At 38.7% G+C, this 20,793-nt stretch overlaps 2 protein-coding genes across 3 annotated transcripts; both read right to left on the bottom strand.

The window, feature by feature from the left end:
* Window positions 1-1,160: 1,160 nt before the first annotated feature.
* LOC122073724 lies at window positions 1,161-1,922 on the bottom strand. Its single transcript, XM_042638349.1, has one exon. It carries the CDS (start codon window positions 1,920-1,922, stop codon window positions 1,161-1,163), a length of 762 nt encoding a protein of 253 aa, XP_042494283.1.
* A 6,712-nt stretch (window positions 1,923-8,634) lies between these two features.
* LOC122074059 (squamosa promoter-binding-like protein 14) lies at window positions 8,635-15,331 on the bottom strand. Of its 2 annotated transcripts, none has more exons than XM_042638865.1 (12): window positions 15,172-15,331; window positions 14,650-14,838; window positions 13,679-14,403; window positions 13,257-13,450; window positions 12,334-13,169; window positions 12,101-12,175; window positions 11,909-12,016; window positions 11,705-11,822; window positions 11,343-11,478; window positions 11,103-11,247; window positions 9,990-10,565; window positions 8,635-9,751 (listed from the first exon to the last, which is right to left on the bottom strand). In XM_042638865.1, the coding sequence occupies exons 3-12, from the start codon at window positions 14,311-14,313 to the stop codon at window positions 9,317-9,319; spliced, it is 3,258 nt and encodes a 1,085-aa protein (XP_042494799.1). In that variant the 5' UTR covers window positions 14,314-14,403; window positions 14,650-14,838; window positions 15,172-15,331; the 3' UTR covers window positions 8,635-9,316. The 2 variants fall into 2 exon arrangements, with proteins under 2 accessions (XP_042494799.1, XP_042494800.1); XM_042638866.1 differs by lacking the exon at window positions 15,172-15,331 and adding an exon at window positions 14,933-15,112.
* Window positions 15,332-20,793: the final 5,462 nt, after the last annotated feature.

Here is a 20,793-nt window from a genome sequence, read left to right as displayed (position 1 = left end):
TGAATAGGAAAATAAATATTTACGATTCATATATGCAATAAATCAATAAGGCTGGGTTTGGTTGCAAGGGAAAAGGGAAGGGAAGGAATTTTTTTTTCCCTTTTGAGTTGTTTGGTTGCAACAGAAGTGAAGTGATATCGTGACCGTCGTTCAGATCTCCATACCATGTCTTAAGCAAAACCCCACTGTTCCTCACCAACGCACAAGAAGGATACATGCGGCCGTTGGAGTCCGCCAGCAATCCGTTGTACCGATCAATTGGACGTTTGACAAGGTCGATCAAATTCAACGTGATATCTGGTTGGAACCTTTTCTTCTGTGACCAATCGCAGAGGGATTTTCGAAATTCCAACCAAATTCCGTAATACTTCGGAGATCATAGCTGGAATGATAGTCTGCCAATAGAGGAAGTCACCGCCCGAAAGTTAAGGTAATTAGATTTCTCCCAAGATGAGAAAGAATGGTATGATCCCGAGTTGCCAAAATTCCCTTCTAGTAACTGTTCGATAATCGTTAATGTCAATTGCTGCAAATTGGAGAAGCGTTGAATTCAATCTCGTCACTGATTGTTCCGGTGAGATATGATTATCCAGCTGAAGACAATTGAAGCTCCGGTGAATCACAGTTCTCCAACTCAACGTGAAGACAATCCCAATTAGAAACAATAGACTGAAGAGTGTGCGAAAAGCCCTTTTCATCATAGTAGCAGAGAAGATCCTTCAAGCCAACATTAACCATCCAAAGCTCCTAAAGAAAGGAAACAAAAAATATTGAAAAGAAAGGGAAAGGCCATCCTTGGTTCCACGGGTTTTATTTTTTCTTCCTATTTCGGTTGGGAAATAAAAATGAAAATTTTAATATATATATATATATAGAGAGAGAGAGAGAGAGAGAGAGAATTTTTTTTTTTACATGCATGTAAAATATATTTCCCTTGCAATCAAACATCTAAATTTATTTTTTCTGGGAAAAAAATTTCACTTCACCTCAAAAATTTGCATTCCCCTGGCAACCAAACAAAGCCTAAACAGCTTTTCACCCTCTCAAACAAATCACAACCAAGCACTGACTTGCTTGCCCATACAAAAGTGCAAAAACAAGCCAAACAAAATTATTAAAAATTAAAAAAAGAAAAATTTATATATTATTGGTGCTTCCCTTCATTTGGGCATGAAAGCCCCAACAACAGCAACTATCATAGCAGTAGGGTCCCCAAGAATTGCTGCAACTATAATACCAACTGCTGCAGTAGCAATTTTCTTGCAAACCTTCCATACCTTATTCCCACCAGTACTCTTCCTCTCATCGTTCCTCTGCAACGTCCCTTTATGTTTTGGAATTTTCATGATCTCCAACTCCCTCACCTCCTTCTTGTTCTCCTTAATAATTTCTTCTTTCTTCTGAGACTCATTAGCTTCCCAACTCTCCATGAACCAGCTCTTCACGCAGGATACATGATAGTTGTACTTCTTACACTCAGACCTATACGACAAACCAGAACCTTTTTTACCACATTTATCACAAGATCTGGAGAGCTTGTGGTACAGATATAATTTGTGCTCCTCATAGTCTAGGACTTGTGGGAGGTTTGCACAACATGGGTGAAGATCTATATCGCACCCATTGCAGTGGTAAACAAATCCTAACACGTCCTTCATGCAGGCATTACATTCCCTCTTCTTCATACCAGGAGGCTGCTCATGGAACCTGAATTCACATTTCTTGGAGAAGATGTGAGTAGTACAGACAGGAAGCGCCGTGGCACATGCCTTGTGTAGGTTGAATTCGCATTGCTTGCATTCGTATTTGGCGCCGATGCCGAGTTCCTTGCAGCCGCCGCAGCTGAAGGGGACTTGGCTGTTGCTTGGCTTGAGGATGTGTTGTGGGTGACTGGAGTGAAAGATCTCCATCTCCGTCTCCATCTTCAGCTAGTTGTGCTTAGGAGTCTGGACTAGATTCTTCGCTGGTAGATACTGAGAGGCTTTTTCCCCTTCCCTATTTATAATCTCAGGAAAGGTAGGAAGGAGTCTTGTTCCTTTTTAGTCTAACCGCCTTATGGAACTTTAACTACAACTACCAGAGAGAGACGAGGAAGTTGGGGGGAAAGGGAGTGGTGCAATCCTGTGGCCATGGCCCACGGGTGTTTTGTTTTTGTTTTGTCGTATACTCGAACCCCGCGGGATGGCTGACCAAGATCGGCACCATTAAATCATTAATCGACCATTTTAAGCCCATTTTATATGGTTATAATCCTTTTTTATTTTTCTAATTATAATCCATTTATGGTATGTTTATAGTTTGATTAGACAATTAGTCCATTTAAAGGCCGGTTATAGCCCCATGACCATGAACTTGATTGTGGACCGATAACTAAATTAATCATTTACCAAAAAAGAGATAACTAACTAATCATGCACAACATTCCCAATACGAGATACTATGTTGGTGGGGAATCAATTAGGTCCGACCAATACCTTCCTTTTATTTTTATTTTTACTTTTATAAAATGAGGATCCTATTATATTATATACTTTATCAATTTCAATAAGGTATAAATGTTGCGATTTTATTTGATGGTCAAGTGATCGAAATATTCTCTCGACATTTTAGAGTTAAGGCTACATAGTTCTCGTCTCCCACTCTTAGACTTCGCACATGCAAGAGCATTTTGCATTTGGGACTCCTTTCTTTTTACCAATTTCAAGGGGTGTGCAATCCAAGACCTGGTAAGGCTTTGGTCACTTGATCGAGTACTCTAATTCTCGCCCCCAACTCCCCCACTCCAAAGAAACCTCCTTTTTACCAATTTCAATGGAGTTGCAGTCCCAATCCCAAAGACTTGGTCAAGCTTTGTTCACTTGATCGAGTTCTTTGATTCTCGTCGCCCCAAGACCTCGCACATGCGGGAGCATCATTCATCAGGGATATGCCCTCTTTTTCCAATTTCAAGGTGGGAGGGGGTGCAGTCCCAAGCTTAGTCAAACTTTGGTCACTTGATCGAGTCATTTGATTCTGGTTGCCCCAAGACCGCGCCCATGCGGGAGCATCAATCATCAGGGATATGCCCTTCTTTTTACCAATTTCAATTGGGGAGGGGGGGTGCAGTCCCAGGCTTGGTCGAACTTTGGTCACTTGATCCAGTCCTTTGATCCATATCTCCACGCCCAAGCCCACACCCCCCCCCCAACCTTGGGCCTGCTCACCTTGTGGCTTATGGGCCCTCGATAGGTTGAGCCAAAAATAACCTACATGGGGGGTTTCGTCAAGTATACATTATGTATTTCATCTCATCTATCGGATGGATTTAATTTTTTTATCTAATAGTTTGTTTTGGAGAGGTTTTGTTACTTTATTAAATTGAGTTTTCTTTCACCTATGATGAAGGAATTCCCTTTATTCTTTGTTGTTAGATTAAGCTCCTATGGGAAAGGGGTCTGAAGAAATACAAATTCAATTGTGTTTGAATTGCTTGCTTTTTGGGTAAGCAAGTATTGCTTTATATAGAAAAGGATTTACATCAAATAGATTGTTACAAGGAGAGAATAAAGAATAGACTATTACAAGGAGAGAATCAAAGAGAAAATATGTATGGACTGTTACAAGATAACGATTAAGTTATGGAGATTTGAAATTTAAAAATTTTAAATTCAAATTTGTCTATCAGGGTCAATAGTTTTTTTTATCATTGATCTCCTTTTTGTGGGTGAAGGAAAATTTTCATATTATTTCCTGACTTTATTAGGCTTAGAAGAAACGTACAGTGTTCCACACAATCTAGAGTCTCTCCATAGTACATTACGTGTTTAAACCGTGTGTTTAAACTGACTACCAAAACCAAAGATCGGAAATCCAAAGAAGCTTCTTGGTGGGAGGGCTATTTGCCTTGTTCAGTACTGCTCACAAGAGTTTCTGAGAATTTTATTTGGTTTATCAAAAGCTTCTAAGAATGTTCTTAGCTTTTTCTCCAGAAGATAACATCACAGATCTTATTAAGGAGGTGGTGCTCACAAAGGAAAACTAAGAACAAAGAATGCTGGTCCACCATGATTGGAATCTGCACGTCGATGGTCGGTGTGGCTAAAGGTTGAACCATTCAAACACGTTTGATCCACCGTGCTTGGAAACTACATCCATGACTTGCTGTTGACCCAGTTCAGTTGTCGTCTGGCTTAACCAAGCAACACGATAGATCCAAACCCTATAGATGGGCCAGGTTGGTCACATTGACCATCTTCAGGATGGAAACTAGAGGGAAAAGCTGGGCCACGGATTTTGATAAACCTCTATAGGAAATCGTTCGTAAGTCTATTAAGATTAGAGGGTATCTCCTACCCAGGAAAAAAAAAAAGATTGGAGGGTATCACTAGTTTGGCATTAAATTTTGTCCTGTGAAAAGGCGATTTGATAATTTTGATTGTATAGACATATAGATAATAATATATAAAATAATCACATTTCTAATTTTATAAATCAAATTTAAACCATACATTATACCATATATCATTATATTTTCTTACATTTTTAAAAATTCCTTCTCATTTTAGGAAAAAAAAATTGTTAGATTTTTTCGAGCATTATCTTATCATGAGGCCAGCTTCGTTGCAACTGAAATTTGATATATGAGCAAAGACTCATGTCCATAAAATTTCAATTCTATCCAATCTAACTCATGACAATTATTAATGTTGGACACGCATATGTACCCCCTCTCTCTCTCATCATTTTTCATTTTATTTATTTGATTCTTCCATCTTTGAGGTAGCCCACAAGGGACCAAAGAAGACAACATTTTATTTATTTAATGCCATTCCTATGTGGCGTATAGAAGTTTCTAGTAACTTATGCAAGCAAAGGTGGCCCACTGAGGGACCACAAAAGATCAATGGGTCCAGAGAGATAGACCCAACAAGAGACCAAAACAACAACTAGCCCATATAGGGGCCAGGAGGGCCTCATGAAAAAATCACACTTTTCACGGCCAAAGATAAAAGGAACCAAGAGTGCAGGGCCATCCAAACTTAAAACCACAGCCCAAGGCCAACCTTCGACAAGAGAGGCATGAACCACCTGAGCAACTCTAGGGTCCCCACTTTTTCAAGGTTTTTTTTTTTCTTCTTCATCTTTTACCCAATATGTTTTAAACACAAGCAAACGATAAAGGGAATTGAGCAATACTCCCTCGATTGGACTTTGTCATGGCCTTTCAATTATTCTCTCTCTCTCTCTCTCTCTCTCTCTCTCTCTCTCATATGTACATTTGTACGTCCACATTTGCTAGTATATAAGAGGGCATATTGAATATGTCGTTGGGTACAAAGTCGAAAATGCCCTTAGAGTCTTCACGTGAGGAAGGGAAACTGTGTCCATCAGTAAAATTTTTTTTTTTTTTCTGTGGGGATATAAGAGGGCATGTTGAATATCTATTGGTACAAGTTTGGGCGGGAAATAATTTATCACACAGCAGAACTCAGATTGAGCTAAGATTGGTGCAGCCCAAATTTTGAAACTTCACTTCATAATGTAATAAACAAGATGACTGGGCTGGGCTGGGCTGGGCTGGGCTGGGTTCTTTCTAGACTAAGGTTGGTCTAGTCCAATGTAAACCCTAGGCACCATTTGTTAATGTTTCTGCTGTTTCTGTGTCTAGAAACAACAAAAACACAAAAACAACAGAAACGGCTTTTCACGTTTCCGAAAAAAAAAAAAAATGGATTGTCTGGTGTTTGATAAACTTGTTTCTCAAAACGTTTTTTGCAGACATATTGCCACTAAAAACCCCAATAGCATCATCGGATGCCCAAAAGAGAAAGAGGGTTCGGTTGCTTCTTTTTAGGTTTAAATAGTTGAGAAATTTATCGGGCACAACAGCCTTTTTTTTCCCTCAAATTCGTTTCTAGAAATGATGAAACAAGTCTAACGTGTTTCGTCAAAGTTGTTTATAGAATTGTAAATAGGCATAAATTTTGATTTATGTCTCTAGAAACGAGTGAAACAGAACAACTTTATCAAACGCTTTTTAAATTGTTTCTCTGTTTCTGGGAACAAGAAAATGCAGAAACAACAGAAACAGAACGTTGTCAAACGGTGCCCTAATCTAGTATCAGCTTTTACTCTAACGCAGACTATCTATTTAAGGCTCAGTTTGCTTTAATATGATTAAAATGAAAATTACATTTATCTGAAGAAAAAAAAAAGTGGAAATTATTTACTAGAATAAAATATAAAAAAAAAATTGGGAATTTGTTTAATTTTATATGTCTCCCACCCCCCCTCCCCCCAAAATAATAATAATAATAATAATAAACTGATGGTTCATTAATGAACAATAAACCCACCAGCTACGGAGGATTCTAACCCATCAAATGGATGGATTATTTTCCCCACTTAAGTACGCCTACATATTTTCCTTATCAAAAACAATAAATATAGAAAGGACAAAGGCCAATGGAATACAAAAATTAAATTATAGTCAAAATTTATTGATAAATGGTATTTCCATTGAAACAAACAGAGCCATGCTGGAGCTTAAAGTATGATATCTTTGTTAATCATTCATGTAAATGAAACTTCATTTTTTTTTCATTGCTAATTTTTCAAGGCTTCATTTGGTTGTAAAGGGAATTAAATGGAAAGAAAGTGAAAATTTTAAACTTAAAAGGAATTTTTGTAACCATCATTCCAAGGGGCACAGATATCATTTCACAGTCCAACCCCCACTTCCCCATATGTCTGGGCATGGGAATGTGGGCACAGTTCTTTCTCCTTTAATTTTTGTAACTAAGGTGTCAATGGGCTGGGTTGGGCTGGGTTTTAGAAAACCCAACCCAGCCCTAAGGTCTCTTAACTCAACCCAAGCCCAGCCCTTCGTTGAGCTAGGATATCTCAGCCCAGGCCCAACCCAGCCCTGATGGACCCTGATTGGGCCGGGTTTAACCCAATCCAACCCAACCCAGTACTATCGGTTATTTGGTTGCTTGATCTTGATGCATTGCAGAGGTCAAAGACCAAAGTTTTGGTATATATGTAGATTGTGGAAAAAGAAATACCTTTCTCTACAAGTAACCATTAATAATCATTAGCATATTTATATGATTATATACTTAATACATATCATTGGCTTGGATTGGGTTGAGTTGGATTGAGACCTCAACCTAAGCCCAACCCAACTCAGCCTCGGGCCTGAAATTCTCAACCCTAACCCACCCTATGGGGTGAAATCTCAGCCCAGGCCCTGTTCTGGCTCAGGTGGACCGGGCTTTTTAAACACCCCTATTTGGAACCAAATTTTTTTTTTCGGGTATTAAATTCTCAAATAGTAATAGTAATTACTTAATCAAATAAAAATATTTTGCTTAGGTGATACCATGTAAAGGTTACAATGAATTCTCCATGATAAATCAACATGAAGGTTTTGCCCGCTGTCCATTATACCTTTTTACAATAGGCGGTATTTTGGATATTTAAATTTTAAATTGATTTGAGTCTCATGTCAATGTTACAATGGCATTTATCCTTTATATAATTAATAATTAATTTTATTATTTTTTAATTACAATTGTTTATAATAAGACCATGGTTACCTAGATATTAATCCAAAATAAAATAACCCCACTAACATCAGGCACGCAACGCGCACTAGGCACACAATGCCTTATCAAGCCCTAGCCTCATGATTCTTTCTCCCCACCGCACCCTTCCCCTTCTCTCTCTGTTTTTTGATTTTTTTCTTCTCAACTCACCACAAAGTCCCATAATAGTTGCCCAAAAAAAAAGAAAAAACTTGTAAAAGTGACGAATAATTCTTTGTTAATCTTCCATGATTCCATGTAGATAATTTAGCCAACATGAACTACAACATGTTTTTTTCTAATAGTTAAATCACTAAGAGAGTTGAACTAATGACCTCTTAATTGTGAAGTGTTGATCTTTAACAAGTAATTTCAATATCAATTTCAAAAAACACTCACTCCCTAATCTATCCCAACTCCCATGAGAGTTCAGGGTGGGTGTGCTTGTGTCATCAGGATAACGAGATGGCTTGCAAGAAAAGGTAATAAAAACACATTAGATAATTTCACATAACTCAACAAAGACACGTAATTGTAGAGTCTAACATGATTTGAGTTAGATTCAGATTCGATTTATACAAGTTCCACTCATTGCTTCAATTCAATTCAAATCGACAAGTTATAGTCCAAAATCAAAAGTGAACCAAACAGAAATAAGATTAACTTTTTAAAATCAAAATTAAACCGAATTTTAAATTAATTCAGATTCAGATTCTAAATCGACACCCTTACAGAGTTACACTCGTGGAAGGTACAGGTAAGAGCACCATAGTAGCTCTATCTATTCGTCCATAAATTTAGTCATCACCCTAAGGTCTAAACAGTACACACAGCAGCAGCTCTAATCTTCCCGTCCCACTTCAATCAACCACTAAAGTCCCACAACCGAGAAGCAACATGAGTACATTAACTAAACAAAACCCTCGACGATTGGACGTAACAGTCTATCTTTCTATAAAGAGCGGGGTCCACCTAAACCAACAGAAACTTAAGGCGCCATTATCCTTGGCGATAAAGAGTTATTACAGGGAAAGCTATCTAAACGTAGGTTGAGAGAGACACAGACTAATCAAATAATTTCTTAGTAAGAATTTGATCCAATAAATAAATATTCCCTTATCTATCTGCATAAACTTATATTCCATCTCATTCTACATCCACACTTGCGAATTTACAATTAAAAAAACCCATGGTCAGCTCCCCATTGAGTCTTGGTGACCATGAATCTTATAATAATGATATATATATATATATATATATATAAAAGGGGGTAACTTACTCAGAATAATCTTAAAGCTCTGCATTATCCCTGCCTTCCTTGTACCCATTGTCCCATACTAGCTTCTCTCATTTTTGGAATTTGAATTCCCTTTTTGTCCATTTATAAACGAGTGAGGGGGTGAGGGGGTGCAGGGATGGGAGGTGGGGTCTCCCTCCTGGCATTTTGCTTCTGCCTTCTGCACTATCCCAGATGCCAAATCGCAGTCTTTCAGGGGTTTCCTTATAGGCCAGTCCCCACCACAGAAGAAAAAAAGTAATGTATCCATGTATCCACCAAAAATGGGCTAAAAAGTACCTTAGACCCACAAGAACCCATTCGAGCTGGCTGGCTGGCTGGCTGGCTGGTGAGAGGCACGCAGAATCTGAAACAGAACTGACCACTCCACAATTCTACATCTCTTCTGGGCCCGTCTCTTTACCAGTAAAATGTTTTAGAAGCTTATTAAGCACCTCTTCTGGTTACCAGGCTAAATTGAACCATATAGCACGTTCTCCCACTTGAAGGGAGCAACAGATCCGACGTCGGGGAGGCATCGGAATAAGATGCACACACAAACACAGACAGCAGCAACTGCCAGCATTGAATGGACGTAGGGCCTCTGAATCAACCCTTGTGCACCTGCAATTCGCTTCTTGTATCTGGTCTCCAAAGCCACACACCTGGTACAAGACTGTCGCCTTTGCAATGACTGGATCCCTTGCCTCTCAGCCTGTTTGGCCATTATCCATGACTTGTTTAAGGACAGCTCATCCCCAACCGCTATCGTGACTTGACCATGTTTTCTGTCAGCAAGCTTCCGAGCCACAATCCTGTTGTATGAGTGGTTGTTCCTCATCGAGGCATATGCATATGGAGACTGTCCATTCGCATCCTGTACTGAAGCCCAGCAGCTCAATCCAATCTACATAAATTCATTCCAAAAAGGAAGGGAAAACAAAACAAGTAAGCTTTGGGGGATGGATAAAAAAAACTCATATGAAAGGCATACTAAAAGAGTAAAAACACAAGTTTTTCTTCACCCATTGGGTTGAAGAGGGTGATTTGACCATGTCATTGGACTCTGTCAAGGGTGAATGTCATCATACTATAACATCCAACCAACCAATGAAGTGGGGAGAAATGCAGAAAAATAAGGTTACCTCTTGTGGGTCGTTTGTCAAAGCATCAATCAAGTCCTCTGAATCTTTCATTGATGCAGCCAAATGCAGAGGTGTAACACCACCTGGTCCAGCCAAATTAGGTGGGAAGAGGTATTTTTTTGAGGCATTACTGCTGGTTAAAGAATAATGGACTAGCAATTTAACCATGCTCCTACACTTCCTCTTCACTGCCCTGTTTAACAGATGAATCTCAGAGAGTGCTTCCATGCATTCCTTCGATACTCCATCCTTCCCCGAGTGTTTCTCCATGAGTATATCCAGGAGAGTCTTAACCAGAGCACACCAGCCCCTATCAACTGAGAAGGTGAAGAGATATTTGAACCTCACATATGAGGAATCCAGACCTTCAGACCTCAAAGGAGTGCTCTTCCCTTGTAAAACCCATCCAAGTTCATTTAGGAAGTGCAGAATATCCTCCCTAGATCTTGGCCGCGCAAAATCCTGAAGATGTTCTGTACCTTCCTCAAATTCAGATTCAAGGACATTCAGTTCTTGACAGATGGTATCATCAGCAATGATAACAGGAAAGCAGTTCCCTTTGAAAGAATTCTCCACCTGGAAATACAATTCACAGCTATCAACCACAAGGGTTTTATCACAAATTAAAAAGAACAAGAACAAATTAGTTTGAAAGATTAATTATCATTAGAGTGGGGCTTGCCATGCCTACTTCCAGTTGGCTTTCAACCACACCCTTTAGAACTGCCACATGGCAGCTCAGATTGTTCTGAAATTTTGTGAACAGAAGGAGTCCCAATATCTCCTGTTTACATGTCGAGCTTCAGCCTAAACTGAGTTGGTCCAAATGGCAAAACAAAGCTTTTTTGGCACTACCAAGGTGTATTTGACCATGGAAGGGTATACCCATGTGTAGGAGGATATGTTGAACTTGGATCTGAAATTTAGACACATGGCCAATCCACACTATTTCCTAGATACCCAACAGTCAAAATTGCTAGATCACCCTTCCAAGAGGCAAAATAGAATTTGCTGATTTGGTGGCAAGCGGTTCCAGGTTTACTGGAACTTTTCCCCATTTATTATGTGTAGTATTCATTTCCATCAAACCATCCAACTGAATCTTAATGCTACCTCAATAAAACAGCGGCCTAGAACACCAGGAGCTCCTGCAGTAAACTTCAAAATTTCCAAGCTTGAGTTGTCATAAACTATGCCTTCACAGGGCAAACCAGAAACTTCTTTTGATATGTATCCTCCCATATACGTGCAATGGATTCTGCATAAAGAGAGAATTATTTTTCCTATAAAAAGTTTCCCATAAGAAGAGGTATTTCTCACATCTCTTCACAGCAATAGAAAAAAATCACTTACTTGGTGCCTGGAACAGTCAGATTTCGACCCTTCAAGACAAGAGATGTCTCCTTCCCACCAACAATAGCCAATGGAGACACAGAGACTAGCTCAGGAGCACTCCATGTTCTCCAGGATTTGCAAAGACGAACTATTCCTGAAGGGGTGATTGCAAGAGTCAACATTAGGAAACTTCTAGCAACATTAGTGAAGAACTAACCTAACTCCCTACAGTGACTGGCCCATTCAAGTACAACCATTTCTCTTCCCTGTGCAGCTATCAGATATAGAATGAACAATTTGTATGGAAATAGTAAAAAACAGAAAACATAGTGTCCTTGAGTACCTCTATCATGAGAAACACATAATCAACCAGTACTCACCATCTTTATGTGATACCAACTTCCTGTCCGTGTGAACCAGAAACCTTCCACTCCTCCAGAAATCAGAATCTGGGTCCTGAATTAGTGAATTGACACGCAGAAGGAGGTCTTCCTGGAGCTGCAAATTGCAAATAAACCCTGCCACTGATCAGGACAAAAACGCTGAAATTCAAGCACTTATTTTGTAAGGCACAATTCCCTCACCTGGTCCCAGGCAGTAGAAGGCATTGATACATAAACTGAAAGAACCACACAACCAGGCCTAATGTAGCTCTCCATTTCAGCAGGACAGTGAGATAGCCAATTATATATCTGAAACACAGATAGCATTTGGCATCATTGAACTCTTCCATGCAACTTGACAAACATACAAAACCCAAAATACCCATTACTTGCCTGTGTGCGCAGTGTCCCAGGAAAATCACTAGGATCTTTATCAAATAATTTAAAAATGATCCGCCCAGTACGATCCTGCAGAGGGACAAAAAGCAATTCATGTTTCCTTCCAATAAAAGTTTAACCAAAACATTGAAATGTGGACTTGCATATAAAAAATTTGCGTGTTTTTGTGAGTTTTGTGCTTGTGAGTAACCTTTAACCAATTAGCAGAGGGAGGTGTAGAGAATTACTTGAGCATCAGAATTTGAACTAGAAGGTGAATGGTCAGACCCAGAAGAAGATGCATAGCCCGCTTGGTATGGCGGAATTTGAACTGAACCATTTTCAACTCTACCATTTGGCCCTTTAAAGAGTTCCAGTGCAGAGCTCCAACCACGAGTACTGCTGGCCTCAACTGTACCATTGTCCTCTACACTGACTGACGCCCTCTCAAGTTTCATAATTTCCGCACTTGTCTGCATTGGGAATAGTTTTTGCATAACAGGTGATGACGACAGTGACCTCTCCTCCATGGGATTACTGCTATCGGAGGAGAAATATTTCCTAGATGATTCCAATTTCGGCGGGCTATCACCCTCAGGAGATGAGCTAAAAAGCTGGAATGTCAGACTTGGCTGAGACTCTTGAATCTGGCAATCCGAAATTTCAATTGGAGACCGAAAGTCACTGTTACTCCTCTCTCCAACCAATGGGAACCCTGAAGTTGATTCTTTCTGTGAGGTGACACTAGCATGCTGGTCAACACAGTTTAATTTAGTTTTATCATCATCACTGCCATGGCTGCTTCTTTGAGAGGTAATCCCAAGACTATCAGGAGATGGTGCTAATGCAGCTGAAAGTACAGTAAGCAAATCTGTGGTTGATGGAGAAGATGTGTTGCCATTAATTTTGTTAGAGTGGTCCAATGGAGCCGGTTGTGAAACGTTTAGGTCAAAACTTTCTGATGGTGGCCAAGAAGCAGAGTTAGCAGCAACAGGTAATGAATTATTAATCTTGCTAATAATTTGGATGAGCCTGTCTTTCTCGGGAATTGGTGGAGTATTTGCACTTCTATCAATATTATTCCCTGCAATTGCAGTTGTAAATGTCTTATAAAATCTATTTGTGACCAAAACTGTCAAGGCAATTCCAATGGACAAAAAGATTTCCTCACCTTGGAGACGAGTTAAAATGGTTAACAAATTGACAACATCTAGGTTCCCATTACCGCCGTTCTCCCTGCTTCCAGGTATCATAAACCGCGAGGAAACATCGTCTGGTTGTGTTTTTCTTCTTCTTCGGTTGTGCCCCGCGAGCCGACGCCTACAGCTTCTCTTCCCCTCATCAAATTCAGAAAGGGGGTGAAATCTGCAAAAGGTGAAACCCCAACTTCAACATGGTATGGTATCTTACCTTCAAAATACTCAAGTTTAGACGCTTGATAAACCAACACAATGACAGGGAATAGAAGCGGGAAAAAAGGCGAACCAAGCAACAACAGGGACTGAACTAGGTTAGAAAGAAGGGGAAAAAGTAATCGGTCCAAGGTCTTCTTAGAATAAGAAGAATAAACTATCTGAACAAAGCACAATTTACCTGCTACACTGCTGGCAAAACCTCTGCATCTGCTGCCCCACAAGTGCTTTGATGGTCTTGCTGTGAAGCTCACAGACCTTATGTCGCCGGTGATAATCCTTTGCATTGGATAGATCTCCTCTACAATCATCTACTTGACACATTGGGTAACTTCCAGTACCAGGAGAACCAGATCGGACTCGTTTGTTGGGTCTCGTTGCAGAGTCATCGACCGAATATAAACTGCCACCAAGTTTTAAAGCGAGTTTCTCACCATCTTCATGAACAGAGCTCTTCTTCAGAACCTGGAAAGTCTCGTCCCCATCCTTTTTCCTTCCAGATTCAACTACAGACGACCCCAACTGAAGAACCTCCGCCTCCGAGGGCCTGGCAAGGAACTTTGAACTGTCCCAGTCCCAAACCATGGGACTCCAATCACCCTTCGCCGGTTGGGAATTGGAATTAACCAAGGGGTTCCACTCACCCTTGGCATGTTGGGAATTGGAATTGAACAGATGCTGTGCTTGATGGTTAAGAGTTGTGCTTCGCCATGGCAGATCACGCTTCTTCAGCATAGGAGATACTTCACATAATCGACCCGGAAGTCCCTGATGAAAGAAGATAGGGGGAGCAACTTGCGCACCCAAGTCTTCCATTCCTGAACCGTGACTCCAACAGAAACTTGGAAGAAATGACCTTGAGGCGATGGATTTAGACTCCAATACTCCAATTACTGCAACCTAAATCTACAAAACAAATAAATGGATATCATAGGAAAAGGAAGACAAAAACTCCTTTCAACAAAAGTTCTAGTTTATGTGATTCTAATTTGTTTCTTTCAGATAAACTAGGTCCTCTCTACTCTTTCAACTAGCTGAACAATAATAGGTAGAAGAGTAGACTCCGAATTTGTTACCCTACTTCGAACCTTCAACTGTTGGCAACTAACTGAACCAGGATGATGTACAATCAAGGTGAAATGAATTTCATACCTTTACGGACTTCTAGATCTCCTCTTCTCCATATAATCTGGCCTGCCTTGCATTCCGATCACCTTATACGTCCCGAAACGAAGACTGAAAGCCATTAAAAATCAAATCTGTTCTAATGTTGGAACATAGTCGAGTCACACCACAACAAAGCCGCCGGACAAGTCTTGTCAGTTGATCTTCAACCGTCCACTGCGACAAACCGCCATGAATGAATAAAAGAAAAAGAACCCAAAAAAAAAGTCAAAAGATCATTGAAAGAAACCCAATTCCTCAGATCTCAAACCTTAAGAACCGCACACAATAGATACGCGAAAACTGGTTTAGAAATTAGAAGAACATATCATACCCCTTTCCCAAATTTTTCCATCCTTTCCAATTTAGGGTTTTGTCTCTTTATTTTTCGCTATAACTTTTTCTTATTCCAGTAGGCAAATTGGTGAATATCCTTCAAAATAAGGGTTTTAAAAATGGCCGTCGAAAACCCAGTAACAGAGAGAAACGGAAGAAGAAGACACAACTCACCACACAATCAAAACGAGAAGAATCGCAGTTCCTTCCTTCCACACAAAAATAATTTTTGCTAGAGAAAGTTGCAGAGTAACTCCTTATTTCATGCCCTCCTCGTTCTCGTACCGCCGGTTTCGTCGAAGCGACATTTTCTACAGTTCTACTCTATTCTTTTTTTTTTTTCTACCAAAAGTATTCTCATCAGAAACTGCCCACTCAACCACATAAATGACTTCCATATCCCTCACCCGTTCACCCCCCACGCGCTTCCCCGGCGCGTGGCACTACTCATGTCATGTCTCCGTACACTTGAAGTGGGGTCCATCCGCCAGCAACAGGTGCTTCTTGCTTTCACTTTGGTTCGATTTGAAACAAATATAAATTGAAATTGAATCAAATATTCAAGTTTTTTAGATTTTTAAACCAATGTCATTCGGTTGTTAAATTTGAATTTGGTTGATTGTCCTATTTGACTTGGGTTCTATGATAGCATCCCATTTCAATCATTATATGGGGGGGTTAATCTCACATCCATTAGAAAAGACAATTGTGATTGATATATTCGCTAGCTCGGCCTACTTTCATTGTAGTATCTATAGTGGCCAAATTAAAAAACTTTTTCAGTTCTTTCGCAATCTTGGTCTTTGAGTTCATCTCCGTTCATCACCTCATCACAACTAACTTACTTCTTGGGTTGGGTGGTCAGAAGGTATTTCTTCATCTTATAAATCAGATTATAGGGTTGAGTTTTTTTAAGATTGATATTATTCTATAAGAGTTTTTCCATAGTCTTATGTTTGAAATTAAATGTTTGTTTACCTATCAAATTAGCACTATTGGATGAATACTAGGACAAAAGTGTGAGAGAGAGGGCTAGAGGGGTAAGTACATTTTTCAAATGCACTCTTTTTGGGTATCTATCAATCTATCTTTCTTTTTTTTTAGATACAATAGTTGGTATCTTTCAAATAAACATACACTGATCGAAAGTATTATTTTCAGTCAACGATAAATCAATTAATAATGTATATCGATTTGATATATATAACTTATGCTCATAAGAAAACATTTGTTAATAGTATATTGTTTTTTCTCGCATAAAATCACATATATATATATATATATATATATAAACCTACATTTGATGTATACAAATATGCATGGATAGCATCTTTTGAAAACTTCTTTTAGTTAGGTTACTAGTCTTAGTTTTTTTTTTTTTTTTTTTTTTTTTAAATTTTTTAAATAAGAAAGGAAGAGAAATAGATAACAACCAGGAGGCTTGAACTTGAGGCCTTAATAGTTTTCTTACTTGCAGGCTTGAACTTGAGGCTTTAATAGTTTTCTTACTTGCTATTGACATTATCAAAGTTTCTCTACAAACGATAACAAAATCCAAAATATACATAATAGATGTAATGTTAAGTAAGATTTGAAAGAGTTCAAAAAACCGTCATTTTTTATTCACTTATGTAAAGCCATAAATAGAGGCTGCCGTCCACCATCCACGCTTCTATTTTTAAGAATCCTTCTACCACTACTTGGTGCAAACCTTGGAAAATGCTTCTAGCCTTTAATGCCAACATAATCCATAAAAAACCATGACTCATAGAAACATTGTAAAACGTTGATTTGTATAGAAAAACCAAAGCTCATCCACAACAAAATGTATCAACACATTTATACTCATCACAAATGGTAATTGAATGATCCTGAGATTGTAAAAATCAACAGTAATAAATACATAAATAAAAGCCAAATCATCTAAGGTTGTTTTAAAGAAAGGGTGTTGCTTAAGAGATCCATATCCACTACCCATTTCAAAATAATTTAAGAATCTAATAAAAATCAATGGTGCTGATTACATTTATTACGGGGAAAAAAACCCGAATGAAATACAAAGTGATAGTAACAATAGATAAAACTCGATGTAAACCATGAGGAAGTAAATATCTTATAAGTGAATTAAAAAATCAGCCAAAGAAAAGAGCAGAGGCATTCACTGCACCCATGAGGAAGTAAATATCTTATAAGTGAATTAAAAAATCAGCCAAAGAAAAGAGCAGAGGCATTCACTGCACAATCCAAGAAGTCTGCAACTCAAATGTGCTTGGAATATGAACATTAAAAAAAAAATGCAATAAAGTTTCAAGATCATGTTGACAAATAAGGTAAATAAATAAATAAATAAAATAACATTAGAAAGTTTAGACAACTTCTCTTTCCTAAGAAGATCATCTTTGAGAAATCTTTAAAGATATTTTATAAATCTTGGCATTTTTTTTTTTTTTGGTATAGAGAAATTTTCTTCAATTATGGGTGAAGGAAAAATATATCTATATAGAGTCAAAATTACTCTTCCAAAATAATAGTACAAAGTCAATAATGCCCTTTCCAGTATTCTTAGTACCCCTAATTCAAGACACCTTGACCCACGGGTGAAGGGAAATTGCCTCCGTTGGTATTGTCCCAATCTCTCCCTCTCTTTCTCCATGCCATTTGAGAACTAAAGAATCGTTTTTTCGAAAGTAATTTAGAAAAGCATGGTTTATCAGGAGAGGAAATTTTAGAAAAAGGAAAAAAATGCATGATACTTTTAGAATAACAACTCATAATGTTCCTTTTAAGAATGGAAGAGACACCATGTTCACGCATGGACCACGCTCTAGTCCAGCATACTGTAACGTTGGAACCTACTTCATCACAGACTCGCAATCTGGGCCAGTGGGCCTTCCCTATCGTGATCACAACGGAATGATCTTTCACTCTTTCCCTACTTGCTACTACTGCTACTGCTAGTACTAAATTTACCACAAAAGCTAGTACTTATCACGATTCATGAATGGTTAGGGAGAGAGAGAGAGAGACAGAGAGAGAGGGGCACATCACTCACGCGTGACGTGATGTTGCGGTCTACACAACGCGCTCGACAGAGGGAGAGAGGAATAATCCCACGTGCTGCAACAAGATTCTGCCATTACTGAAAACTGAGATGGGATCTCTTACTAGGCCGCAGAGAGAGAGATGCCGGCGGAGAGTTGTTTCCCAATTAGAGCCGTGAGCGTCGCCAGTTTGCGTAAAACTCAACGACTCAGGAGCCAGCTGTCATCTAACTTTGAGAACCCAAGGTTTCCCAGGAGCCCCACCCCACTGGAACCCGTACGAGGCACGTTGTCCGAAACCTTACCTGTCTCCACTCTCCACCATCTGTGAATAATCCTGGACCGTACAATAAAGTCATCTGTTTCTACCTTGGCCCCACTGATGCGGGGTCCTCTACGTCAAATCAAGTTAAGTTTACGGCTTTCTATACTCAAGTCACCCAAACCCCCAGCCCAGCCCAGCCCAGCCCAGCCTAGTCGAATCGATAATAATTTGAGCTCCGTCCAATCTCAGGTAACACGTGTCGAAAAGTTGCAGTTTTTGGTGTGGTCCCATAAGGATGAAGTAAGAAATTTATGTGGCACATGGCAGAGCATAGCGGACCCAAAGCCAAGACTGAGAGCCCAGAACCTAGGCCGGAGCTGGACGCGAGAGAGAGAGAGAAGGGATTCCAGTCTTGTCCTTCTCCCTCTGTAGTGAGTGCTTCCCATCACTTTTTGTCGGGTGCTTCGTCCACGTCGCCAAGAAGCATCTGTTATAATTTACCCTTGCTTTCCTTAAGAATTACGGAGATGCCATTTCCAAGTTCCAGCTCCAGGTCCTTTTAGTTTCCTGTTGATTCGAATTCGTATCTACGAGTCTACGACTACGCCCGTATGAGTACAGTACGAGTCCATACAGTGTAATACTAAATAAATAAAATAAACGGACAGGATAAATTGATAAAAGCATCACATCTTATATCAGACAATTTGTTGCTGATACGTGCGGAGGATGATAATCCATGAGATTGCTGATTGCCTCTTGATCTGTCGAACGAGGGAAGGCATGCTATCGAATCCGTCGCTTTCGGTTTTCACTTTTGACAAATAAATAAGAATAGATTATCACAAACTAAGGTTTTCAATTTTCAGGCCCAATCAATATTTTTTTTTTCTTTTTTGGACGGAAGGGCCCAATCAAGATTTGACTGTTTACTTTAATTCAATTCAAATTTGAATTTTGATTAATAATCAATTTTACAATATATGATTGTTTGATTAATCAAGAGTTTCAGTCAAACCCATTAGTCACCGATTGATTAATTAAAATCAAATAAAGACTTATTACTAAATCAATCTTAATCTTGGAGATCAATTACATAGTGTCAAATAGGTTCTCATATGAGAATCATTTTAGACTTTTTTGATATGAATCCCATATATATATATATATATATATATTAAGATCATACGAGAATAATTTTCATATCAATTACGATTTCAGTAGCACAATTTTCGCTTGAGATCTTGATCATATGGATGATATACTTCTCTCTCTCTCTCTCTCTAGATCTCTTTTCGGATTTTGACATCTTCCATTTCGATATTTTAGTGCGATCGCCATTAATGAACTTCCGACCAACAACTACCATAGAGCAGTGGAACCAAACTTAGAGAGCTGACTAGGAAAGAGAAACAAGATCGTGAAAGAAAGATCCTACCACATGAGACGGATCAATCATCAATAAATGCACCCAATTATCATCAACAAAGAAATTATGACAAAAAGAAAACAAAAGCAAGAATCCTATGGTATCATATGAGATGGAACTATGGAAGGGCATTAAACACACCTTAATATATAATTAATTGATTTAGAGTAAGAGGGAGAACCCGACATCAACCAACCCTCCACTCCATTTGTCAGTTATTGCGTACTGTTTTGTGGCCAACCCTAAATACAAAATAATAGGTTAATACAATACAACACCTACAACTAGCTAGGTACAGGTTGTTACAACTTAATTAATTAGGACTTTAATATATTTATAATTGAATCTCATATGGTGGAGATCTGATTTGTTGAACAAATCAAACTTATAAGAGAATTTGTAAGGTAATGGAACCAAATTGATCATATCAATCCCTCATTATGAGGCATATATGGGATTATAACATAATCATCTTTTGTTTTATTTATAAATCATAATTAGTAATTAGGTCATGCTCAATATAATTATCAAGCAAGAAAGTTGTCACTGACAGATCAATATCCGGTGAAACAATCAAAGGTGTGGATAACAAGGGCACCTTCGTAATCTTCTCACTTCCGAGACTATAGTCACAACCAGCTCAACTACTAGTTGATAAAGATGTTACCAGAAGCAAAAGAAATAACAAGATACTAAAAGATGAAAAACAAAGAGGGGAACTCTATGAAGGCAGCATAGCTTACATCTTGTTAATGAAAAATAAAAAAACAAAAACAAAAACGAAAACAAAAGTAAAGACAACAACTTCAAAGCCGCTTAGATAGTAATAGGTAAGAGAAAGGTGAATTGAGATATTTTCAGTCATTAATATGTTATGTTTATGGCAACCTCATGTCAGCATTATAATAATGTATTGTCTCTTTTTATGAATTATTTCATCTTTTTTTATGCCAAAAAAATAGAGGGTGACAATCGACGCAACCAAGCATAGGATTAACCCTAATTAGTAATAATGGATTAAGGATGCTAACTACCAATAACTCTAACAGGAGGTACGTAGT

The sequence above is a fragment of the Macadamia integrifolia genome, chromosome 3, assembly GCF_013358625.1.
Source record: "Macadamia integrifolia cultivar HAES 741 chromosome 3, SCU_Mint_v3, whole genome shotgun sequence".
NCBI lineage: Eukaryota > Viridiplantae > Streptophyta > Magnoliopsida > Proteales > Proteaceae > Macadamia > Macadamia integrifolia.
Note: the sequence above shows the minus strand (reverse complement) of the source record. Positions and strands in the feature narration are given on the sequence as shown.